The sequence below is a fragment of the Eubalaena glacialis genome, chromosome 15 (genome assembly GCF_028564815.1).
Source record: "Eubalaena glacialis isolate mEubGla1 chromosome 15, mEubGla1.1.hap2.+ XY, whole genome shotgun sequence".
Taxonomy (NCBI): domain Eukaryota; kingdom Metazoa; phylum Chordata; class Mammalia; order Artiodactyla; family Balaenidae; genus Eubalaena; species Eubalaena glacialis.
The window spans coordinates 84,453,499-84,472,529 of record NC_083730.1 but is presented as its reverse complement, the minus strand read 5'-3'; the positions used below and the strand labels follow the sequence as shown (position 1 = coordinate 84,472,529).

The window sequence follows — 19,031 nt, the reverse complement described above, 5'->3', positions numbered from 1 at the left end:
GAGCCAGCCAAGGTAAGGCTCAGGCTTTGCATAAACCCTCCCCCAGCACGGCTAGGGGTCCTCTTTCTCTGCTGGGATGCTTGCATCACACCCAAGTTAGATCACAGCGGGCTGGCGGGGCTTCCCAAACTCCCGCCACAGAAAAGGGAAAAAAAGTGCCTCTCAAGGGGAAATAATAGTAACCAGTGATACTGAGGGAACTCTGGGTGCTGGGCACCACGTTGAACGTGCTTCACAACACTCTCTGAGGCAGACTCCATCAGAAACCCATTTTATACATGAGGAAATTGAGGCCCAGAGAGGCAAGGTCACTGGCTGCTACAGAACCTTAACTGGGCACCAGCTCTAATGGAGGCCACACAGTCAGCAAAACAGCAGGGCAGCCAAGTGCCTGAGTGTCATGTTTAAGGACTCATTAAAAAGACGGAGGTGCAGATTTTACAGGGAGTGGGAAAGGGGACAGGAAGCCAGGATGGGCCGGTCCACACACCAGGTCTTTTCACAGGGGCCTTCAGGAAGTACAGGCCTTCACTTTGGCAGCCAGACTGGGGGAAGCCGAGGAGAAGATCAAGGTCCTACATTCAGGTGTGTATCTGGCACATGTCCCCTGCCCTCGTGCAGCGCCCCAGCCACTCAGACCAGGAGGCCCAGGGGGAGTGGGAGGGGGCAGTGACACTGAACACAGGGTCAGGTGTTCTAGAATCAGGAGGGCAAGAAAGGAGTTTGGGAAGGGAGAGGAAAGACCTACATTACCCAGCAGGAATCAGATCCCCAGTCCCGGGGGTCGTACTACTGTGGAGAGAGGGTTTGAGATAGAATTCAATCCGGGGTGGCAAATGCAGTGCCTACAGGGGCCGGGCATGCAGCCAAGCTGGCTGGATTAGAGAATGCAGTAGGGAAGGGTGGGGTGTGGGTCAAACGAGAACCCCGGCCTGATCTAAAGAGGTGGCCACTGCCGAGCCCCAGCCAGGCACTGCCCAGTATAGTCAGTCCCTTCCATTTTGCTAGAGAAATCAGAAATCTGGAATTTTATGAGAAATCCCTCATTTATTATAATATACATGTATCTATTGACTTCGTTGCTCCTCCCCGTCCCCCTCACTTCCAGGGCTGGACCTCAGGGTGGGTGAGCTAATGGACGGATGACCCCACCCAGGTCCTGGAGTGACCTTAAAGGTGTTAGGGGACTCATACCCCAGGTCCTGGGACAGACTGCCCCCCTCCACTTACCTGGGTCCCCTGAGCTTCACAGACTCATAGAGAATCATGTCATCTGCCCTCCCCACCCTGGCCATGCCACAGCCCTCCCTCCAGCTCAAAGCCCTTCTAGGGGCAGGAAACTCACTACTTGTCACCAGTTCTGAGAGAAAAATCTTTCCTCACTACCCTAAGCTTCATTCTGCCTTCCGGGCCCCAGAGAAGGGGAGTGGGTTCCACTTCCCTGGGGGTGGAGGGCCTTACTCCGGCACTTTAATTTTTCCCAGCGTTAAAGGCCACACAGACAGAGCTGCTGGAGCTGCGGCGGAAATACGATGAGGAGGCGGCATCCAAGTAAGTGAACGCCTTGCTGAGGTGTGCCTCCTCCCTCTGACCCTCCCAGACATGCCCCCTCCCTCTGACCCTCCCAGACATGCCTCCTCCCTCTGACCTTCCCAGACATGCCTCCTCCCTCGGACCCTCCCAGACATGCCTCCTCCCTCTGACCCTCCCAAAGATACCTCCTCCCTCTGACCCTCCCAGACATGCCTCCTCCCTCTGACCCTCCCTCTGACCCTCCCTCTGACCTCCCAGACATGCCTCCTCCCTGTGACCCTCCCAGACATGCCTCCTCCCTGTGACCCTCCCAGACATGCCTCCTCCCTCTGACCCTCCCTCTGACCTCCCAGACATGCCTCCTCCCTCTGACCCTCCCTCTGACCTCCCAGACATGCCTCCTCCCTCTCACCCTCTAGACATGCCCCCTCCCTCTGACCCTCCCAGACATGCCCCCTCCCTCTGACCCTCCCAGACATGCCCCCTCCCTCTGACCCTCCCAGACATGCCTCCTCCCTGTGACCCTCCCAGACATGCCTCCTCCCTGTGACCCTCCCTCTGACCTCCCAGACATGCCTCCTCCCTCTGACCTTCCCAGACATGCCTCCTCCCTCTGACCTCCCAGACATGCCCCCTCCCTCTGACCTTCCCAGACATGCCTCCTCCCTCTGACCTTCCCAGACATGCCCCCTCCCTCTGACCCTCCCAGACATGCCTCCTCCCTCTGACCCTCCCAGACATGCCTCCTCCCTGTGACCCTCCCAGACATGCCTCCTCCCTCTCACCCTCTAGACATGCCCCCTCCCTCTGACCCTCCCAGACATGCCCCCTCCCTCTGACCCTCCCAGACATGCCTCCTCCCTCTGACCCTCCCAGACATGCCTCCTCCCTCTGACCTTCCCAGACATGCCTCCTCCCTCAGACCCTCCCAGACATGCCTCCTCCCTGTGACCCTCCCAGACATGCCTCCTCCCTCTCACCCTCTAGACATGCCTCCTCTTTCTGATATTCTCCCTCTGATTCTGCCTGAGACACCCATTTAATTAAGTACTCTCTGCTCCACACCCGCATAGGCACACAGCTGTTCAGCAGTTATTTGTGGTGCCATCCGTGTAGCACAGACTATAAAGGACGTTCTGGGTTTCCAGCTAAGCAGACCGCTAGTCATGGGCCTCTGCCTTGCCGCAGCCTCCAGGGGCTGTCCCCACTCCCCAACTTCACAGTCCAACCCTCAGGACCAAGTGTCATTCACTTTAATTACTCTGGACTCAACATTTCTTCAGGCTTTAAGATATCACTTAATCCACAAACACTTATTTAGCACCTACTGTTTACCTAGTGCTATGCTGTGTCCCTGGAGGAAACACCAGAACATGGGCCTGTCCTCAGTCAAGGAGAGGAGACAGACACTAGCTGATGTACAGGAATAAAGTCTTTCATTCACAGACACTATTGAGCACTTACTGTATGCCTGACACTGTTGTGACCACATGGTAAATGCTATGAAGGGAAAAACCAGGAGCAGCAAGAGAGAATAACATGGAGGGGTGGGTCCTATTATCCAGGGTGGTCAGGGAGGACTTCCCCGAGGAGATGACCTTCAGAATGAGATCTCAAAGATGGGAAGGAGATGGCCACATGAAGAATGCTTGGAAAGGTGCTCTGGGCAGTGGGAACAGCTTATGCAAAGAAGGCCTTGAACTGGAACATGCGTGTAGCATATGTGTGGCTTTTAGTCGCCAAATGCTCCCCGCAGGCCCCTTGTGGCCCCACCCCTTGCTAGGCAGAGGGGCAGCCGAGGTGGATGAGGCCTGTCCTGATCCTTTAGGCACTGGCAACCCAGGGGAGTGGGGAGGCAGCAAAATAAATGAGGGTAGTTGAGGGAGGCCTCCTAGGAGAACACTTTGCAGCTGGGTTTAAAGCTCAGGCCCTGTTCTCTTGAGGAAGGTGTCCAGGTGGAAGGCATAGCAGAGGCAAAGGCTGGGAGGTGTAGCTCTGTGGCACCTTCGGAGAGTGGACCCCTGGGGGAGATGGGAGGCCAGGCTGCCTGGAAGGGGTGTAGTGCTGAGGCCCCGTTTTCATTTCCCCCCAGCCTGGATTCTTTCCCCGCCACCCCCAGCTTGGTTTCTCTCCAGTAGGAAGGATGGAAGGCAGCCTTCTCGAGGCCGCCATTGTGAGACCCTTGGGTTGGCAGGGGCTGGGGGGTTTCAGGAATGGCGGGGGCCCTGGTGGCTGCCAGAATCCCTTCCTCAGGGCCTCGTCTTTCTGTCTCAGGGCAGATGAAGTCGGCCTGATCATGACCAACCTGGAGAAAGCTAATCAGGTGAGGAGACGTGTGCTGGGGGCTCATTCTCCCCGGGGCGGGGGTCTCGGGCCAGGCGGAGAGGAGGGAGCTGAGCTCAATCAATATTAATTGAACTACATGCCATGCTGAGTGCTGGGGCTGGGAGCTGTCTGGGACCCAGCCCCTGAGTTCCCAGGGAAGGAGGGCGGGGTACAGACAGAACACTCAGAAATAGGGTGATGCAGGCAGCAACGGTTGGGGAAGGGGCACCAGACCCAGACTCAGGGGTCAGGGAAGACATCCCACAGGAAGGGTCATGGAGCCGAGACCTGACAAGTAACTTGAGACTGTAGAGGGATGGATTCCAGGCACGGGACGGCCCTGGTAAAGGCCAGAAAGCAGCCTGCAGAGCATGACAAGTGCCCTTCCCCGTGGGAGGAAGGCAGAGCAGTGACCAGAGATCCCAGGCCCATCCCCAGGCTAAGCTGGGACATGGGTCTCTCTCAACCAGACTGAGTGAGGAGCTGTGTTCCATAGAGCCGGGGGCAGTGACGAGGGACAAGCCCGGGGCTGCTTCTCTCCCTCCATCCCCACATGGCGTCTCCACCAGCCTCCTCACTCGATCACCAGGCAGGCACTGTGTGGACCCCAGCCTTCCCTGGGGGACCCATATCCTAGTCCCAGCCCGGGTCCTTGTAAGTCCTTCAGCCTCTCCGAGTCTCAGTTTTCACATTTATAAATGGGGTTCCCGCGTCCTGCCTTCCTCTGGCTTCAGATGTGTTGCCATCTGCGGGACAAAGTTGGGCAGGACTTTGAAAGGAGGTAAGATGTGGCCATAAGGGTCCGGTCTGGAGCCCTGCAGGCCTACTGCATCTCTCCCCGGTCCCCTGCAACACCAGCAGCCAGGGGCATGGCCAGGAGGGGTCAGCAGTGTGACAGGGCAAGTGGTCATTTCCCTGGGGGTGGTTGAGGGAGGCCTCCTAGGAGGACACTTTGCAGCTGGGTTCTAAAGCCCAGGCGCTGTTCTCTTGAGAGGGCACAGCAGAGGCAAAGGTCCAGATGCATGGCTGTGCCAACCTAAGGACAGGGTGCCCCCTCCTGCAGAGGAAGGTTGGAAAAGAATAACGTTTTTTAGGTTAATTTTTTGAACAGGTAATCCATTTACTTAGTTCAAAACTGAAAAAGGTACATTAGGGCATAGCCGGGAAACTCCATCTCCCCTCCCTGAACTTGCCCCCAGTTCCCCTCTCCCTAGCAACCTCTGTTACAGTGTCTGGGGTCTCCTCCCAGAGATCCCTTCACAAGCCCATGAATACCTACTTTTACCCCTTTCTAAAACAAAAATGAGGGACTTCCCTGGCAGTCCAGTGGTTAAGACTCCACGCTTCCAATGCAGGGGGCCCAGGTTCAATCCCTGGTTGGGGAACTAAGATCCCACATGCCCTGTGACCAAAAATAAATAAATAAAAGAAAGAAATCATCACAACATTGGTATGCATATCCTTAAGAGAATAATTAGCATCTTTTAAAAAAATAATACTTATTAATACTAGGTACACCCTCCTGAACCTTACTTTTTCCGTGTATGTGTCTTAGAGCTTGTTCCGTATCTGTATATAAAGCAGTTCCTTCTGTTTCACAGCTGCGTCGTATTGCACTACATGGACGCACCATCATCTAACCCAGGGGAAGGCAAACTTTCTATAAAGGACCAGAGAGTAAATATTTTTGGCCTTGCAAGTCGCTGTCACAACTATTCAACTTTGCAGTGGTAGAGTGAAGCATAGACGATATGGAAACGAATGGGCATGGCTGTGTGCCAGTAAAACTTTATTTACATAAACAGGCAGCAGGTTGCAGTTTGCCAACCTCTGGTCTAACTCATACCCTATTGATGAACGTTTATGGTATTTCCAGTATTTTACCATCATCCTCCATACTGCAATGAATAACCTTCTACAGATATCATTTCATACATACCCAAGCCACTGTATAGGGCAGATTCCTAGAAGGGGAACCGTTGGGTGAAAGAGCTGTGCGTTTATAATTTGGCAAATGTGACCAAACTGCCTTACATGGGGTTGTGCCAGTTCACACTCCGTCCAGCAAGGTCTGAGAGGCCCGTTTCCCGATAGCCTCACCAGCACGGTGTGTCGTCAAACTTTTGGATCTCTGCCAATCAAATACGCTTAAGAAGAGCGATCTTAGAGTAGTTTGAATAGGAAGCATTTTTAATAATGTTTATTTTTTCCTGAGTATAAAACTAAAACTTGCTCATTGTAGAGTATTGAGAAAAAAGTAAATGTCATCATATTAGTCTTTAATATCTGTATTTATTAATACTATCCTAAATGTGAACAAGAGGATTCTGGAGCAGAGCAGATCATTATTATTTGTATAGTAAAAACCATGCCAGTTTGCCCCAGTTCTTCCCCTGGGGTGACCAGACGAGATCCAGATATCCTCCTACCTGCACCAGAGTTTGTGCTGTAGGCAAGGAACCACCCAAATATGAATCTGGGTGGTTGTATAGTAGAGGGACCTTCTGAGAAAGGGAGACAAATCTACTCCCAAGTATCATGATGAACAGAAGGGCCAGGATCCTGGGTTTCTAGCATTTGGAATATAAATACTTCTCTCCAGGGGAAGATAAGACTAGTAGCTTTAAACCCAGCTTTACAACCCAGGGGGTGTCTCCACGGTCTGGGTCTCATCCCCCCTTGAAATGTCAACAGACATCTCCCAGGAGGTGAATCTTTCTGGAGTTCTCACTAGTTAATCAGTCATGTATTCGCTCCAAGGCTTGTCTTTTAGCCCAGATCCCAAGTTTCAGTCACGTTTGCTCAGAATGCCCTTTGTGGAAAAATAAAAATGTTTTCTCTACAACCCCACACACCCAAAACCTTTCCCAAAACAAAACTGACTCCTAACTCAAACCATTCCTGGAACAAGGCAGGATACCAATAAACAAACAAATCAGTTAAAACATAAATCAATGAAATGTGCACGTGGAGGTGTGTGGATCTCTGTGCGCGTATAGTGGGCACAGCATCCTGATTGCTAAGGTCAGTGTGTAAGTTAAACTTAATCGCTATGACCTGCATCACCAGCTGGGGGTCAGGATACAACTGCAACTCTTTTAATTTTCCATAGTTCAAGATCCCATACACCCTGTTGTTGTTAATAAAGTAAACCAGTTATTGACACATTTGTATGTGTCAGGCATCAAGATGAGATACCTAATGAGTTGTATTTTACCAAACCACTTACTTGCAGAACAACCCTATGAGATAGTTGCTCTTATAATCCCCATTTTACAGACAGGGAAACTGAGGCCAGGGATATGAAGTTTCTTGCCCAAGGTCATACAACCAGAAAGAGAGACAAAGTACAGATTTCTCTCCAGGCCACAAGTCTACATTGTTAACATTTGGATGCTTCCTTCCAGGCTTTTTTCTTAGAAATTTTTGAAGAGTTAAGATTCAGTTTAGTAAACTGCGGCATTCTGATTTTAGATGTATTTCAACACTCCTCTACAGTTTCATTGCCCCCATTTCACAAAAGGAAAACTAAGACTCAGAGGGGAAGTAACTTGCCCAGGGGCCTGCAACAGCTTGTGAGCCACCTCTGCAGACACCATATGGCACAGGAGCTGGGGACAAACTCTGGCCTTTTGACTAGCCAGGCCTGAAGTTTACTTGGCAGACAGAAGTGGCCTGGGAACGTGTGAAAACTTGCCAGTTCCATCAAGACAGCATCTCCCTTCCTGCCCTAGTGAAGAGGGAATGTTCTAGCTCCTCTTGGATACACACCAGGGAAACCAAGAGCCAACTCAAGGGTCCAGGACCCAGAAAGGAGGACCCCAGGCCCTCAGACCTGCCTTCCCAGCTGCTGCCTGAGATGGTGCAGGGAAGCAGTGGAGGGCCAGGGTGGGATCCAGTGTGGCCCCGCTCACCTCTTAACCACACTTGCCCCATTTTCCTTCCCAGCGAGCCGAGGCTGCCCAGCGGGAGGTGGAAAGTCTTCGGGAACAACTTGCCTCCGTCAACAGCTCCATCCGCCTGGCCTGCTGCTCTCCTCAGGGACCCAGTGGGGTAAGGATGGTGGAGGAGCCACGGGGAAGGGTTGGGAAAGGCCAGGTTTGTGGGTTTGAATATGTGGGTGACATTTTGTGGGTGGACCATGCGCATTTGTGAAATTGTGCACATGAATGGGTGTGGGTCTCTGTGTGCATACTCTGGGCATAGCATTTTAATTGCCAAGGTCAGTGTGTAGTTAAATATAATCACTGTGACTTGCTTCACCATCTGAGGGTCAAAAACAGCCACAACTCTTTTAACTTTTCAAGGTCAAGCTTCCATATACCTTGATTCCATATACTTTGGAATTTAGTCAGGCCAAAAAGGATCATTTTAGTTGCCAGATGCCCAGCAAGAGTGGGTAGGAGGGTGTGTTTGATCAATAGAGCAGCCATGCAGTTTTGGTGGCTGCCACCAGGTGTTGCTGTTGACCACTGGTCTCACACTGCTTGGAAGATGTGCGGGACTGCTACAGGGATGCCCCACTGGTTCTCAGTCCCTCCCAGACAGCAGTGGGGCTGCTTACCAAGAGCTGAGGTTGACACTCATATCAGCCATGGGTTCCTAAAACATATCAGGGTGATTCTAATGAGGTTTCCCAACCAGCCACATGTTACAAAGAACCAATCTTTAGTCATCAACCCTGAGGTTCCTGTGTTAAGCCAGTTAGTCAGTACATCTTTCTCATTCCTCCAGGTTGGTGCCCCTTTGGGTCCTGGGGACATTTCCTGCCAAGGGATTTTAATCAGGGCCACCCCAACCTACCCTTCTGTCATGTAATAAGAGTCTTCATTGTTCCTCTCCCAGAAAGCCTGGCTTCCTTATGTAAATTGGTCCACCTTCTTTCCAGATTTCTTTCCAGATATCAAGGAATGAAATTCATGATTGCTTACATAATAACAGGTCTGCTCCAGGGTGATTTGCAGTCTCCATTCATGAACCTGAAGTGGCCGGCATAATTTTCATTTCACCTGACACCCTGATACATAGACCTGTGTGTCTGTATCTGTCTTTCTATTTAAATATTGGAATGAGTCTCTCTGAACGTGTGTTACTGTGTATGTGTGTCTGTTTGTGACCTTTGGGCAAATAACTGTATCCTTAACCTAACTGTGCCTCAGTTTCCTCATCTGTATAAATAGGACCTGCCTTATAGGGTTATTGAGAGGATTACATGGTGCTTGGTTTATAGTCTATGCTCAGTAAATATTTAAGGCAGTGTTACTATTACTAGTGTGTTTGGGGTATGTCCAGGGTGTTTTTGCCCACGTGAGCATGTGGCCTCTGAGCACATACATGTCTCTGCGTGTGATGGTGACACGTCTCCTTGATGCCTGTGCATTTCCGTGCGTGTGCTTGTCAGCATGAGTATCCCCGCAGGTACATGTGTCAGTGTGTGCTGTGTCCGTAGGTGTGTGCACCTGTGCCCGTGTCCCAGGAGACAGTGTGTATGTATCAACGTGCCTGATGTCTGCACGACATAGAGAACGAACACAAGAAAGACTGAGAGCGAGAGCGCTCATGAGGATGCCTCAGAGAGAATTTGCCAGTGGTTCTTAATTAACCCCCATGGAAGCCAGCAAATGCCTGTGCTAATCAACCATGAGGAACTTTGCTGGTTTGGGGGGTGAGCTTTTCTGAGCACAACAGTGGTGCTCGATGCTAATTAATTTAATGTGTTAATGGCATCCGCTTCCTGTTTTAATTGGCATTTACCTCCATAGAAGAAAGCTGGGGTTGGTAGTGGTCAGGTTTTTTTTGTTTTTTTTTTTCTTCGTAACGCTGCTTAGATTCATTTGTAACTGAGCTCAAGGGCAGCCTGACTTCAGGTGCCCTCAAAGAGAAACCTCTTCATCTTCAGCCAGGACAAAGGGGCCATTTCCTAAAACCTGAAGAAGTTGTGGGGCTTGGGGCTGGTGGCAAATTAGGATGAGGAAGGAATCACCCTAATGTGGCTCGTGGCTGCAAGGTCTCAGGTCTAATCCTGTGGGTCTCTTGCTGCCTGGAGTGGGACCTGGGCCCAATTTAGAAACCCAAACCTTTGCTGTTCTCTCAGCCAGGAACACCCTATAACTACCACTTCCTCACCCAACTGACTAGTTCTTTTTTGTTCCTTTTTTTCTTTTTTTTTTTTAATATTTATTTATTTTGTTTTTGGCTGTGTCAGGTCTTAGTTGCGGCACGCGGGATCTTTCGTTGCGGCGTGCGGGCTCTTCATTGCTCTTCGTTCTCTCTAGTTGTGGCACGTGGGCTCCAGAGCGCGTGGGCTCTGTAGTTGCGGCACGCGGGCTCTTTTTGTTCCTTTTTAACAAATGTGTTATTGAAGTATAACATCCACAAGGGAAAATGTGCATATCATAAGTGTACAACATTTGGAATTTTTCAAAGTGAACACAGCCCATAACCAGCATCCAGATCAACAATAAAACATTCTAGGGACTTCCCTGGTGACACAGTGGTTAAGAATCCGCCTGCCAATGCAGGGGACACGGGTTCGAGCCCTGGTCCGGGAAGATCCCACATGCCGCAGAGCAAATAACCTGTGCGCCACAACTACTGAGCCTGTGCTCTAGAGCCCGTGAGCCACAACTACCGAGCCCATGTGCCACAACTACTGAAGCCCGTGCACCTAGAGCCCGTGCTCCACAACAAGAGAAGCCACCGCAATGAGAAGCCCGCGCACCGCAACGAAGAGTAGCCCCCCGCTCGCCGCAACTACAGAAAGCCCGCGCGCAGCAATGAAGACCCAACACAGCCATAAATAAATAAATTAATTAATTAATTAATTTTTTTAAAAAACCAATAAAATATTCTAGCACCCAGAAGCCTCCCTCGTGACTCCATCCAGGTGCCACTCCCCCTGACTTCTAACAGCACAGATGGGTTTTGCCTGTTTTGATATCTGATCTTAATAGAATCACGCATACACTTTGGTGTCTGGCTTCTTTGGCTCTATGATATATCCGGGAGGGTCGTCATGCTGTGTTGCAAGTAAATGTAGATTATTCGTTTTTGTTGCTGTCTAGTATTCTGTTGTGTGAGTATTCCACAATCTGTCCACTTTCTGGTGGGTAGGCATCTGGGGGGTTTCCGGTTTGGAGCTATTACAGAGAGGGCTGCTGTGAACATTCACATCCTGTGTCTTGGTACACAAGTGCCCTCATTTCTCCTGCATATATTCCACCAGGACTTAGGGCACCAAATTTTCACCTTTAGCAGAAGCTGCCAAGCAATTTTCCAAATCACTAACTTGTTCTTGAACTTCATCACAGTTTAGACGTACCTTCCTCCAAAACACTTTCTCTGACCACTCCTTCTCCCTCCTTATTTCTTTGCAAGAAGAGGGAAAGACATCCAGGCAGGTGGGACCAGCCTGAGCAAAGGCTCGGAAGTGGGAAGGGGAAAGCCACGGGCCTGTAAGAGGGGCTGAGTCACCCCAGGGAGCACAGCAGCCCTGCAGCCCCCTGCCCCACACCTCCCGGCCCCTCCAAGCCCCTGTTTGTGCCCAGGATAAGGTGAACTTCGCTCTGTGCTCGGGCCCTCGGCTTGAGGCCGCCCTGGCCTCCAAGGACCGGGAGATCCTGCGGCTGCTGAAGGACGTGCAACACCTCCAGAACTCGCTGCAGGAGCTGGAGGAGGCGTCCGCCAGCCAGATTGCAGACCTGGAGCGGCAGCTCACGGCCAAGTCCGAGGCCATCGAGGTAGGTCTTGGGGAGGAGGTGGGCAGATGGGAGATGGGCGGGGAGTCCCCAGGCAGAAGGACGTGGACCGGCCTCACCATCTTTGTTCTTCTAGAAGCTGGAAGAGAAGCTCCAGGCACAGTCTGACTATGAAGAAATTAAAACAGAGCTGAGGTACTGTGTGGGGCGGGGCTCCATAGACCCCCCCCCCCCCGCAAGCCCTCTTCCCTGACTGGGGGCTGCCTGGGAAGATAGCAAGGGGCCCTCGGCAAAGTTCACCATCTTCCTCCCTCCCACCAGACCCCACTTTGTGGTACCCTTGTCAACTCTCCCCTGGCACCTTGGGTGTCATGCCCGGACCTTTGTCATCAAGAGCTGCCTGTGGGAAAACATAGCCTTGTTGGGGCTGTAACTGGGCAGGGGGGATGATGCCTTAATCAGATGAGCTCAAGCCACACTCCTCCAGGTGACAGCAGACCAGTTCACAAGCCCACTATTTAAGGCCTGTTGTCCAGTGGGTCCCATGTTACATGGGGTCCTGGGGGGTGGGGTGGTTGCTCTCAATCAGGGAAGGTAGCAGGTCGTAGTGCCTCTCCCCCGGCCTGGGGAACTGGCCGGCCTCACACTCTCTCTGCTTTCTCTGGCAGCATTCTCAAAGCCATGAAGCTGGCCGCCAACACCTGCAGCCTCCCCCAGGTGAGTGTCCCCACAGGGAAGGCTGCCCCTGAGAGCCTTGCACCAGCCATGCCCTCTCAGCCCTGCTTCTTGTCTCCTCAGGGCATGGCCAAGCCCGAAGACTCCCTGCTCATGGCAAAGGAGACATTCTTCCCTGCGCAGAAATTCCTTCTGGAAAAGCCTGGTCTTTTGGCCAGCCCTGGTAGGGGAGGAGGGGTGCTCTTGGGGCTGAGGGGCCGGGGTGGGAGCTGCCCGTGGGTCTCTGGCCTCCTCCATGCACTCAGACCACTGCCTTCCACACGGGCCGGAGGATGATGGATAAAAGGCGGCCATGTTGATTGAGTGCCTCCTGGGTGCCAGGGGCTGAGCTGGGCGCCATCCACAGCTAAGCCAGCAGGCAGCTGTCCCACAGGGTGCCACCCACATCCACGCCCACACTCAGGGACACACTCAGGCCCTCCTGAGGTCCCCCAAAGGGCTCGCTCATGCCCTAGCCTTCGAGAGCAGCAGGAAGAGGTCACAGGGGACAAGGAGGGCATTCACACCGCACCCCCTACAGCAGACCACTGGGAATGGCCTGCAGACACGCCTGTCTCCCCCAGATCTCCCCTTCTCCCCACACAGTGGCTTCATGACCTTTCAGCCATGTGGCCCCAGCTGAGACTTTCTGTGTGCTGCCTCCATTTCCTCATCTGTGAAATGGGGGCGGTAATGGGCCCTGTGCGGTGGAGTAAGTTAGCAGCATGGGAAATATAAACGCACAGACAAGGGGTGCCGGGCGAGCACCCAGGAAGTGGGCTGTCCTGCTCTGGGATGGGGGTTAATCCTCCCAGGGCGAGGTGCTGGGCCCATAAAGAGTGCTCAGTTAATGTGCTTGACGGTGGGAGGGGGGCTCCCCAGAACTGGCATTTGGCCCAAGCCTTGAAGGCTGGGGATCAGAGAAGGGGGCAGGGAGTGTGTGTGTGGCAGAAACAGCCAGTGTTGGCGCCTCGCGCTGCTGGACGCCTATAGCACTTGTCCCCACTCCCTCCTGCCCTGTGCCCCCTTCCTCTCCCTCCAAATTTCTGTCTCTTTGTATGTGTCTCTCTGTCTCTCACTGTTTCTCTGTCTCCCTCTTTCTATCTCTTTGTCCTTCTGTCGCTTTCTGTCTTTCACTCTCTCTGTCTGTCTCTGTCTCTCCCATGTTATTTCTGTTTTCCTATCTCTGTGTCTCTCTGTTATTTCTCTCCCTGTCTCTGTCTCTCCCCATCACTGTCTACCTCTCTGTCTTTCTGTCTCTCCTCTCTTCCTCTGTCTGTCTGCCTTGGTGTTCTAGAGGAAGACCCTTCAGAGGATGATGCCATCAAGGATTCTCTGGGCACGGAGCAGTCCTACCCATCCCCTCCACAGCTCCCACCACCACCAGGGCCCGAAGACCCCCTGTCCCCCAGCCCAGGACAGCCCTTGCTGGGCCCTGGCCTAGGCCCTGATGGCCCTCGGACTTTCTCGCTGTCCCCCTTCCCCAGCCTGGCTTCAGGGGAGAGACTGGCAGGGGACACGCTGCTGTCCAAGCACATGATGCCCCCGGCCGCCTTCAAGGGGGAGGCGGGAGGCCTGCTGGTGTTCCCCCCGGCCTTCTATGGCGCCAAGCCGCCCCCGGCCCCTGCCACCCCAGCCCCTGGCCCTGAGCCGCCCGGGGGTCCTGAGCCAGCGGAGGGCAGTGGCGGTGGCGTGGCCACAGCGGGGGCCGGGGCGGAGGAGGAGCAGCTGGACACGGCGGAGATCGCGTTCCAGGTGAAGGAGCAGCTGCTCAAACACAACATCGGGCAGCGGGTGTTTGGCCACTACGTGTTGGGCCTGTCCCAGGGCTCAGTCAGTGAGATCCTGGCCCGGCCCAAGCCCTGGCGCAAGCTCACGGTGAAGGGCAAGGAGCCCTTCATCAAGATGAAGCAGTTCCTGTCGGACGAACAGAATGTGCTGGCTCTGAGGACCATCCAGGTGCGGCAGCGAGGTGAGTGCCGGCCGAGGGCCCATCCGCGGCGCACAGGTTCAGACCTGGTCTCCACGACCCAGCCCAGGGCGTGGGGCTGGCTGGGGTCTGAGAGCACAGCTCGGGGTTCAGAGCCTTGGGTCTGCCACCCAACAGCCGTGTGACTCGGGGCAAGTGACTCTGCCTTTCTGTGCCTCAGTTTCCCCCTCTGGCCGCTGTGGTGCCGTTCGGGCTGATAATGGTGGGAAAAGTCTGGGCCCCAGGGGCTGCCTTGGCAGATACCCGCTGAGCACCTCCAAGCCTCAGTTTACCCATCCGTAAGACAGCCTGGGTGACTGCCAACCTTGCCAGACTCAGTTTTTAGGGTAATCCATGGGAAGGGCCCAAGTTTTGACCTCACAAACACCTGAGTTTGTGTCCAGCTCTGCCATTCATCTACTGAGTGACCTCAGGCAATCCACTTTAGCTGCTCTGTGCCTCAGTTTCCCCATCTGTCAGCCTCATGGGGGGGTTAAATGAGCATAAAGCGTGTAGTAACTCCTTGAGAACTGTTAGCTTTGATGGTGGCTGCCGTCAGTGGGATTTGTTGTTGTTATTATTATTTCAAGCTAGAATCACTTGTAGGTCCACAGTTTGTCACACAGACTAGCGAAGTGGTGGTCCTGCCACACACACACGGTCTGGCCCTCAGAGGAGGGCACCAGCCTGTCACCCTGCCCAGCTCCAGGGACTGACCCCCAACATGCAGGTCCCCACAGCAGATGCCTCCTTTCCTCCCCCAGGCAGTATCACCCCGAGAATCCGCACACCAGAGACCGGCTCTGATGACGCCATCAAGAGCATCCTGGAGCAGGCCAAGAAGGAGATCGAGTCACAGAAGGGGGGTGAGTGTGACCACAGCAGGTGAGGCCCGAGGCCTCCAGGGCCTGCTCTGAGCAGGAGGCAAGGCCTTGTCCCCCTTCGTCCACTCCAGAGGGGATTCCAAGCAGGTCAGAACCTCTTTGCCTCTTTCCAAACCTGCAGCCAAGTGAGGTCTAGGCCTGGAAAGTGCCAGATCCTATCCGGTATGGAGCTACAAGCCACGTGTGGTTATATCCATTTAAATTAACTAAAATTAAGTGAAATTAAAACCTCAGTTCTTCAGCCGCAGTAGCCACATCGCACAGGTGACGAGTGGCGGCCACGTTGGGCAGCACGCCTCCGGAACGTTGCCCTCACTGCGGAGTTCTGTTGGCAGTCCTGGTCTGGGTTGTCCAGATGTCCTCAACTTTCAGGAGGCACAGTGACCAGTATTCACACAGGAGCTTGTCCAGCACAGGGGCCTGAGCCTCACCCCCTGACCACCGGTCTCACCTTCCTTCTTGCACCTTACTTTCTAGTTCCCAGTGGGACACTGTTCCCCTTGCTTCCTCCCACCTCTCAAACCATGCCTCCTACGCTTCCCCAGTGGGTGCCACACTCAGAACTCAGTGGTTAAAAACAGCATAAATTTATCGTCCTACAGTTCTGAAAGTCGGAAGTCCAAAGTCAGCTTCACTGGGCTACAGCTGCGTTCTTTCTGGAGGCTGTAGGGGAAAATCTGTTTCCTTGCCTTTTTCAGCTTCTAGAGGGTGCCCAGATTCTTTGCCTCCAGGCCTCTTCCTTCACCTTAGCAACATAGCATCTTTAGTCTCTGTCTCTGTCTCTCTCTCATCTTTCTGCCTCCCTCTTATAAGCACCATTGTGATTATGTGGGGTCCACCCGGATAATCCAGGATAATCTCCTCATCTCAAAATTCTTAACTCTAATCACATCTGCAAACTCCCTTTTGCCATGTGAGGTAACATGTTCACAGGTCCCAAGGATTGGGAGATGGATATCTTTGGGGGACCATTATTTAGCCTATCACAGTGCACTTTCTTCATCAACCCCTCAAACGTGGGGTTCCCCCAGAGCTCCACCCCAGGCCCTCTGACTTTCTTACTCTTCCTAGATGAGTTAATCCACTCCTGGAAATTCCAACAACCCTAACCCTAACGCTAACCCTAACCCTAACCCTTACCCCATCCAGGGGTCACTTAACTTCTGAGTGCTTCTTTCAAGCTTGTCCATCCCCACCCCAACTGCCACCAGCCTAATGAGCCACCATCATCACTTGCTGGGACTATTGCAGTAGCCTATTTACTGGTCTTGCCAATGACGTTCTAGGCCATGCTCTGGCTCATTCTCCACCCAGAGGCCAGAGGGATCTTTCTAGAGGACACACATGGTCATATCACTATTCGAAATCCTTCCATGGCTCCCCACTACCCTCAGATAAAATCCCAACTCTTCAACAAGGCCTACAGGCCCTATTATAGTCTTCAGACTCCTCCTGACCCCTCCGTGCCTCTCTCATGAACTATTTATAGTCATGCTTATCCTCATTCCTGTTCCCTGTGCCCCTGTTCCTCACCCCAGCCACCTTTCATCTGGCCAACTCCTGCTTATACTTTACAACTCAACTCAGAAGTCATCTCCAGGAAGCCCCTCATCCCCATCCAGGTGGATTAGATACCACCCCTCCTTGGATCCCCCATAATGACCTGTATTGTTTGGTGCAATGGAGCCAGAGTGACCTGGCTGCAAATTTTGTCTCTGCTATTTATTAACCGTGTGACCATGGGCAAATTGCTTAGCCTCTCTGTGCCTTCATTTTCTCATCTTTAAAATGGGCACAGTATTTGTACTCCCTTCTTAAGGTTGTGTGAGGATCAAATGAGATCAGGCCTGGCAAGCACTCAACTGGGGTCTAGTATGTAGAAGGTGCCCCTGAAAAGTTAGCTGTCCTCGTTACATTATCATTATTATGTCTCCGTTGTTGCATTTATTCATGTTACAAATGACTCTGCTGATGTGGCTGTCCCTCCCACCAGTCTGGGGGATTCTTGCAGCCAGGGACCTAGTCACATCCCTGCACCCAGCATGATGTAGTACAACACAGTGTAGACCACAGCTGACTTAGAACTGGATGCTGGCTTCAGCACTCCCACTCCATTTTACATTGTCTGCTGCCCCATGGTGGCGACTCGGAGCAAGTGTCCCCATTCCCAAGCCTCTGATTGCTGCTGGAAGCCAAGAGTTTCCCAAGATGCCTCCCCTTCCCGGTCCCTGGAAAGGGTAGAGAGGGGCTTACCCTGCTGGGAGCCTACACTGCTCCACCCATATAATCTGCTGAGCCCTTACTGTGTACACCAGGGGTTCCCAACCCCCGGGATGTGGACCGGTACCAGCCCGCGGCCTGTTAGGAACCGGGCCGCACAGCAGGAGGTGAGCAGCGTGTGAGCGAGTGAAGCTTCATCTGCCGCTCCCCATGGCTCCCCATCGCTCGCCTGAACCATCCCCCCACCGGTCCATGGAAAAACTGTCTTCCATGAAACCGGTCCCAAACATTTATTAAGTGCCTACTGTGTGCTAGATAGGGCTTACACATATAGATGAGACACAATATTGGGGTGAAAAGAATCATGAGAAACAGTTTAATCTAACTCTTCCACTGAACAGGAAAACTGAAGCCAAAGAGGAGGAGACATACTCACAGTTATTCAGAGACCAAAGGAGAACCCAGGTCTCCTGACTCCCTGTACAGTGCTCTCCCATTGGGGGGTCAGAAACAAGGCAGCAAAGAAATTAAAAAGGCAACATCATAGAGGGAAACCTTTGCATAGTTGGGGGTTTCCTGTGAAGGGTCTGGGAAGAGTTCAACAAGAGGAAGAGTGCCAGGTTATCCCCCCGTGCCCCTGACAAGAGTGAAGGCTAAGCAGAGAGCAATTAGCAGTCCTCTGGGAAGGAAATGAATGTGGTTGACACTAACTTGAGAGCTCTACTTTTGGGGATCAAAGGAAATGTCCAGAATGGGGGCAGAAATTTATATACAAGCTATCTCTTTATCGTTGTTTCCAACAGTGACAAACTAGAAACAATCTAAGTGTCTAGCAGTGGGGGATCAGGTAAGTAAAGCACAGGTTATTTCCTCAGTGGTATATGCAGCCATTAAAGATGGAAGAACTTATAATCATAGGAAAAAATACTCATGTTGACACCAAGTGAGGGCAAACCAGGCCACACTCCCACATATCAAGTGTGACCATCCCATGAATGTTGTTAGAAAACAGATTGGAAGGAAAAACATGAGAAAATTTCATGTGGTTGCCTCTGGGGGAAAGATTAGAGGGGATTTTTATTTTCATCTTAACTTTCTGTGCGTTCTTAGCTGTCCACAATAGGCATGTATTACTTTTTTTTTTAATATATTTATTTATTTATTTTTGGCTGCATTAGGTCTTCATTGCTGTGTGCGGGCTTTCTCTAGTTGTGGCGAGCGGGGGCTACTCTTCATTGCGGTGCGCGGGCTGCTCATTGCGGTGGCTTCTCTTGTGGCGGAGCTCGGGCTCTAGGCGCGCGGGCCTCAGTAGTTGTGGCTCGCAGTCTCTAGAGCGCAGGCTTAGTAGTTGTGGCGCATGGGCTTAGTTGCTCCGCGGCATGTGGGATCTTCCCAGACCAGGGCTCGAACCCGTGTCCCCTGCATTGGCAGGCAGATTCTTAACTACTGCGCCAGCCAGGGAAGCCCCTACTTTTTTTTTAATTGAGGTAAAATTCATATAACATAAAATTAACCATTTTAAAGTGAACAATTCAGTGGTGTTTAGTATATTTACAATGTTGTGCAACCACTGCTTCTATCTAGTTCCAAAACATCTTCATCACCCCAAAAAGGAAACACTGTACCTATTAGCAGTCACTCCCTACTCTCCACCTCCCTTAAGCCCCAGGGAACCACGAGTCTACTTTC

General features: G+C 52.4%; 1 protein-coding gene across 1 annotated transcript in view; it reads left to right on the top strand.

The window, feature by feature from the left end:
- CUX2 (cut like homeobox 2) overlaps positions 1-19,031 on the top strand; it is a 262,334-nt gene that overhangs the window by 227,657 nt on the left and 15,646 nt on the right. The window contains exons 7-16 of the mRNA XM_061169679.1: positions 506-585; positions 1,485-1,551; positions 3,808-3,856; positions 7,807-7,911; positions 11,406-11,597; positions 11,692-11,750; positions 12,224-12,272; positions 12,354-12,453; positions 13,567-14,241; positions 15,003-15,104. Coding sequence (XP_061025662.1) covers positions 506-585; positions 1,485-1,551; positions 3,808-3,856; positions 7,807-7,911; positions 11,406-11,597; positions 11,692-11,750; positions 12,224-12,272; positions 12,354-12,453; positions 13,567-14,241; positions 15,003-15,104 — 1,478 coding nt within the window. The remainder of the gene's footprint in view (positions 1-505; positions 586-1,484; positions 1,552-3,807; positions 3,857-7,806; positions 7,912-11,405; positions 11,598-11,691; positions 11,751-12,223; positions 12,273-12,353; positions 12,454-13,566; positions 14,242-15,002; positions 15,105-19,031) is intronic.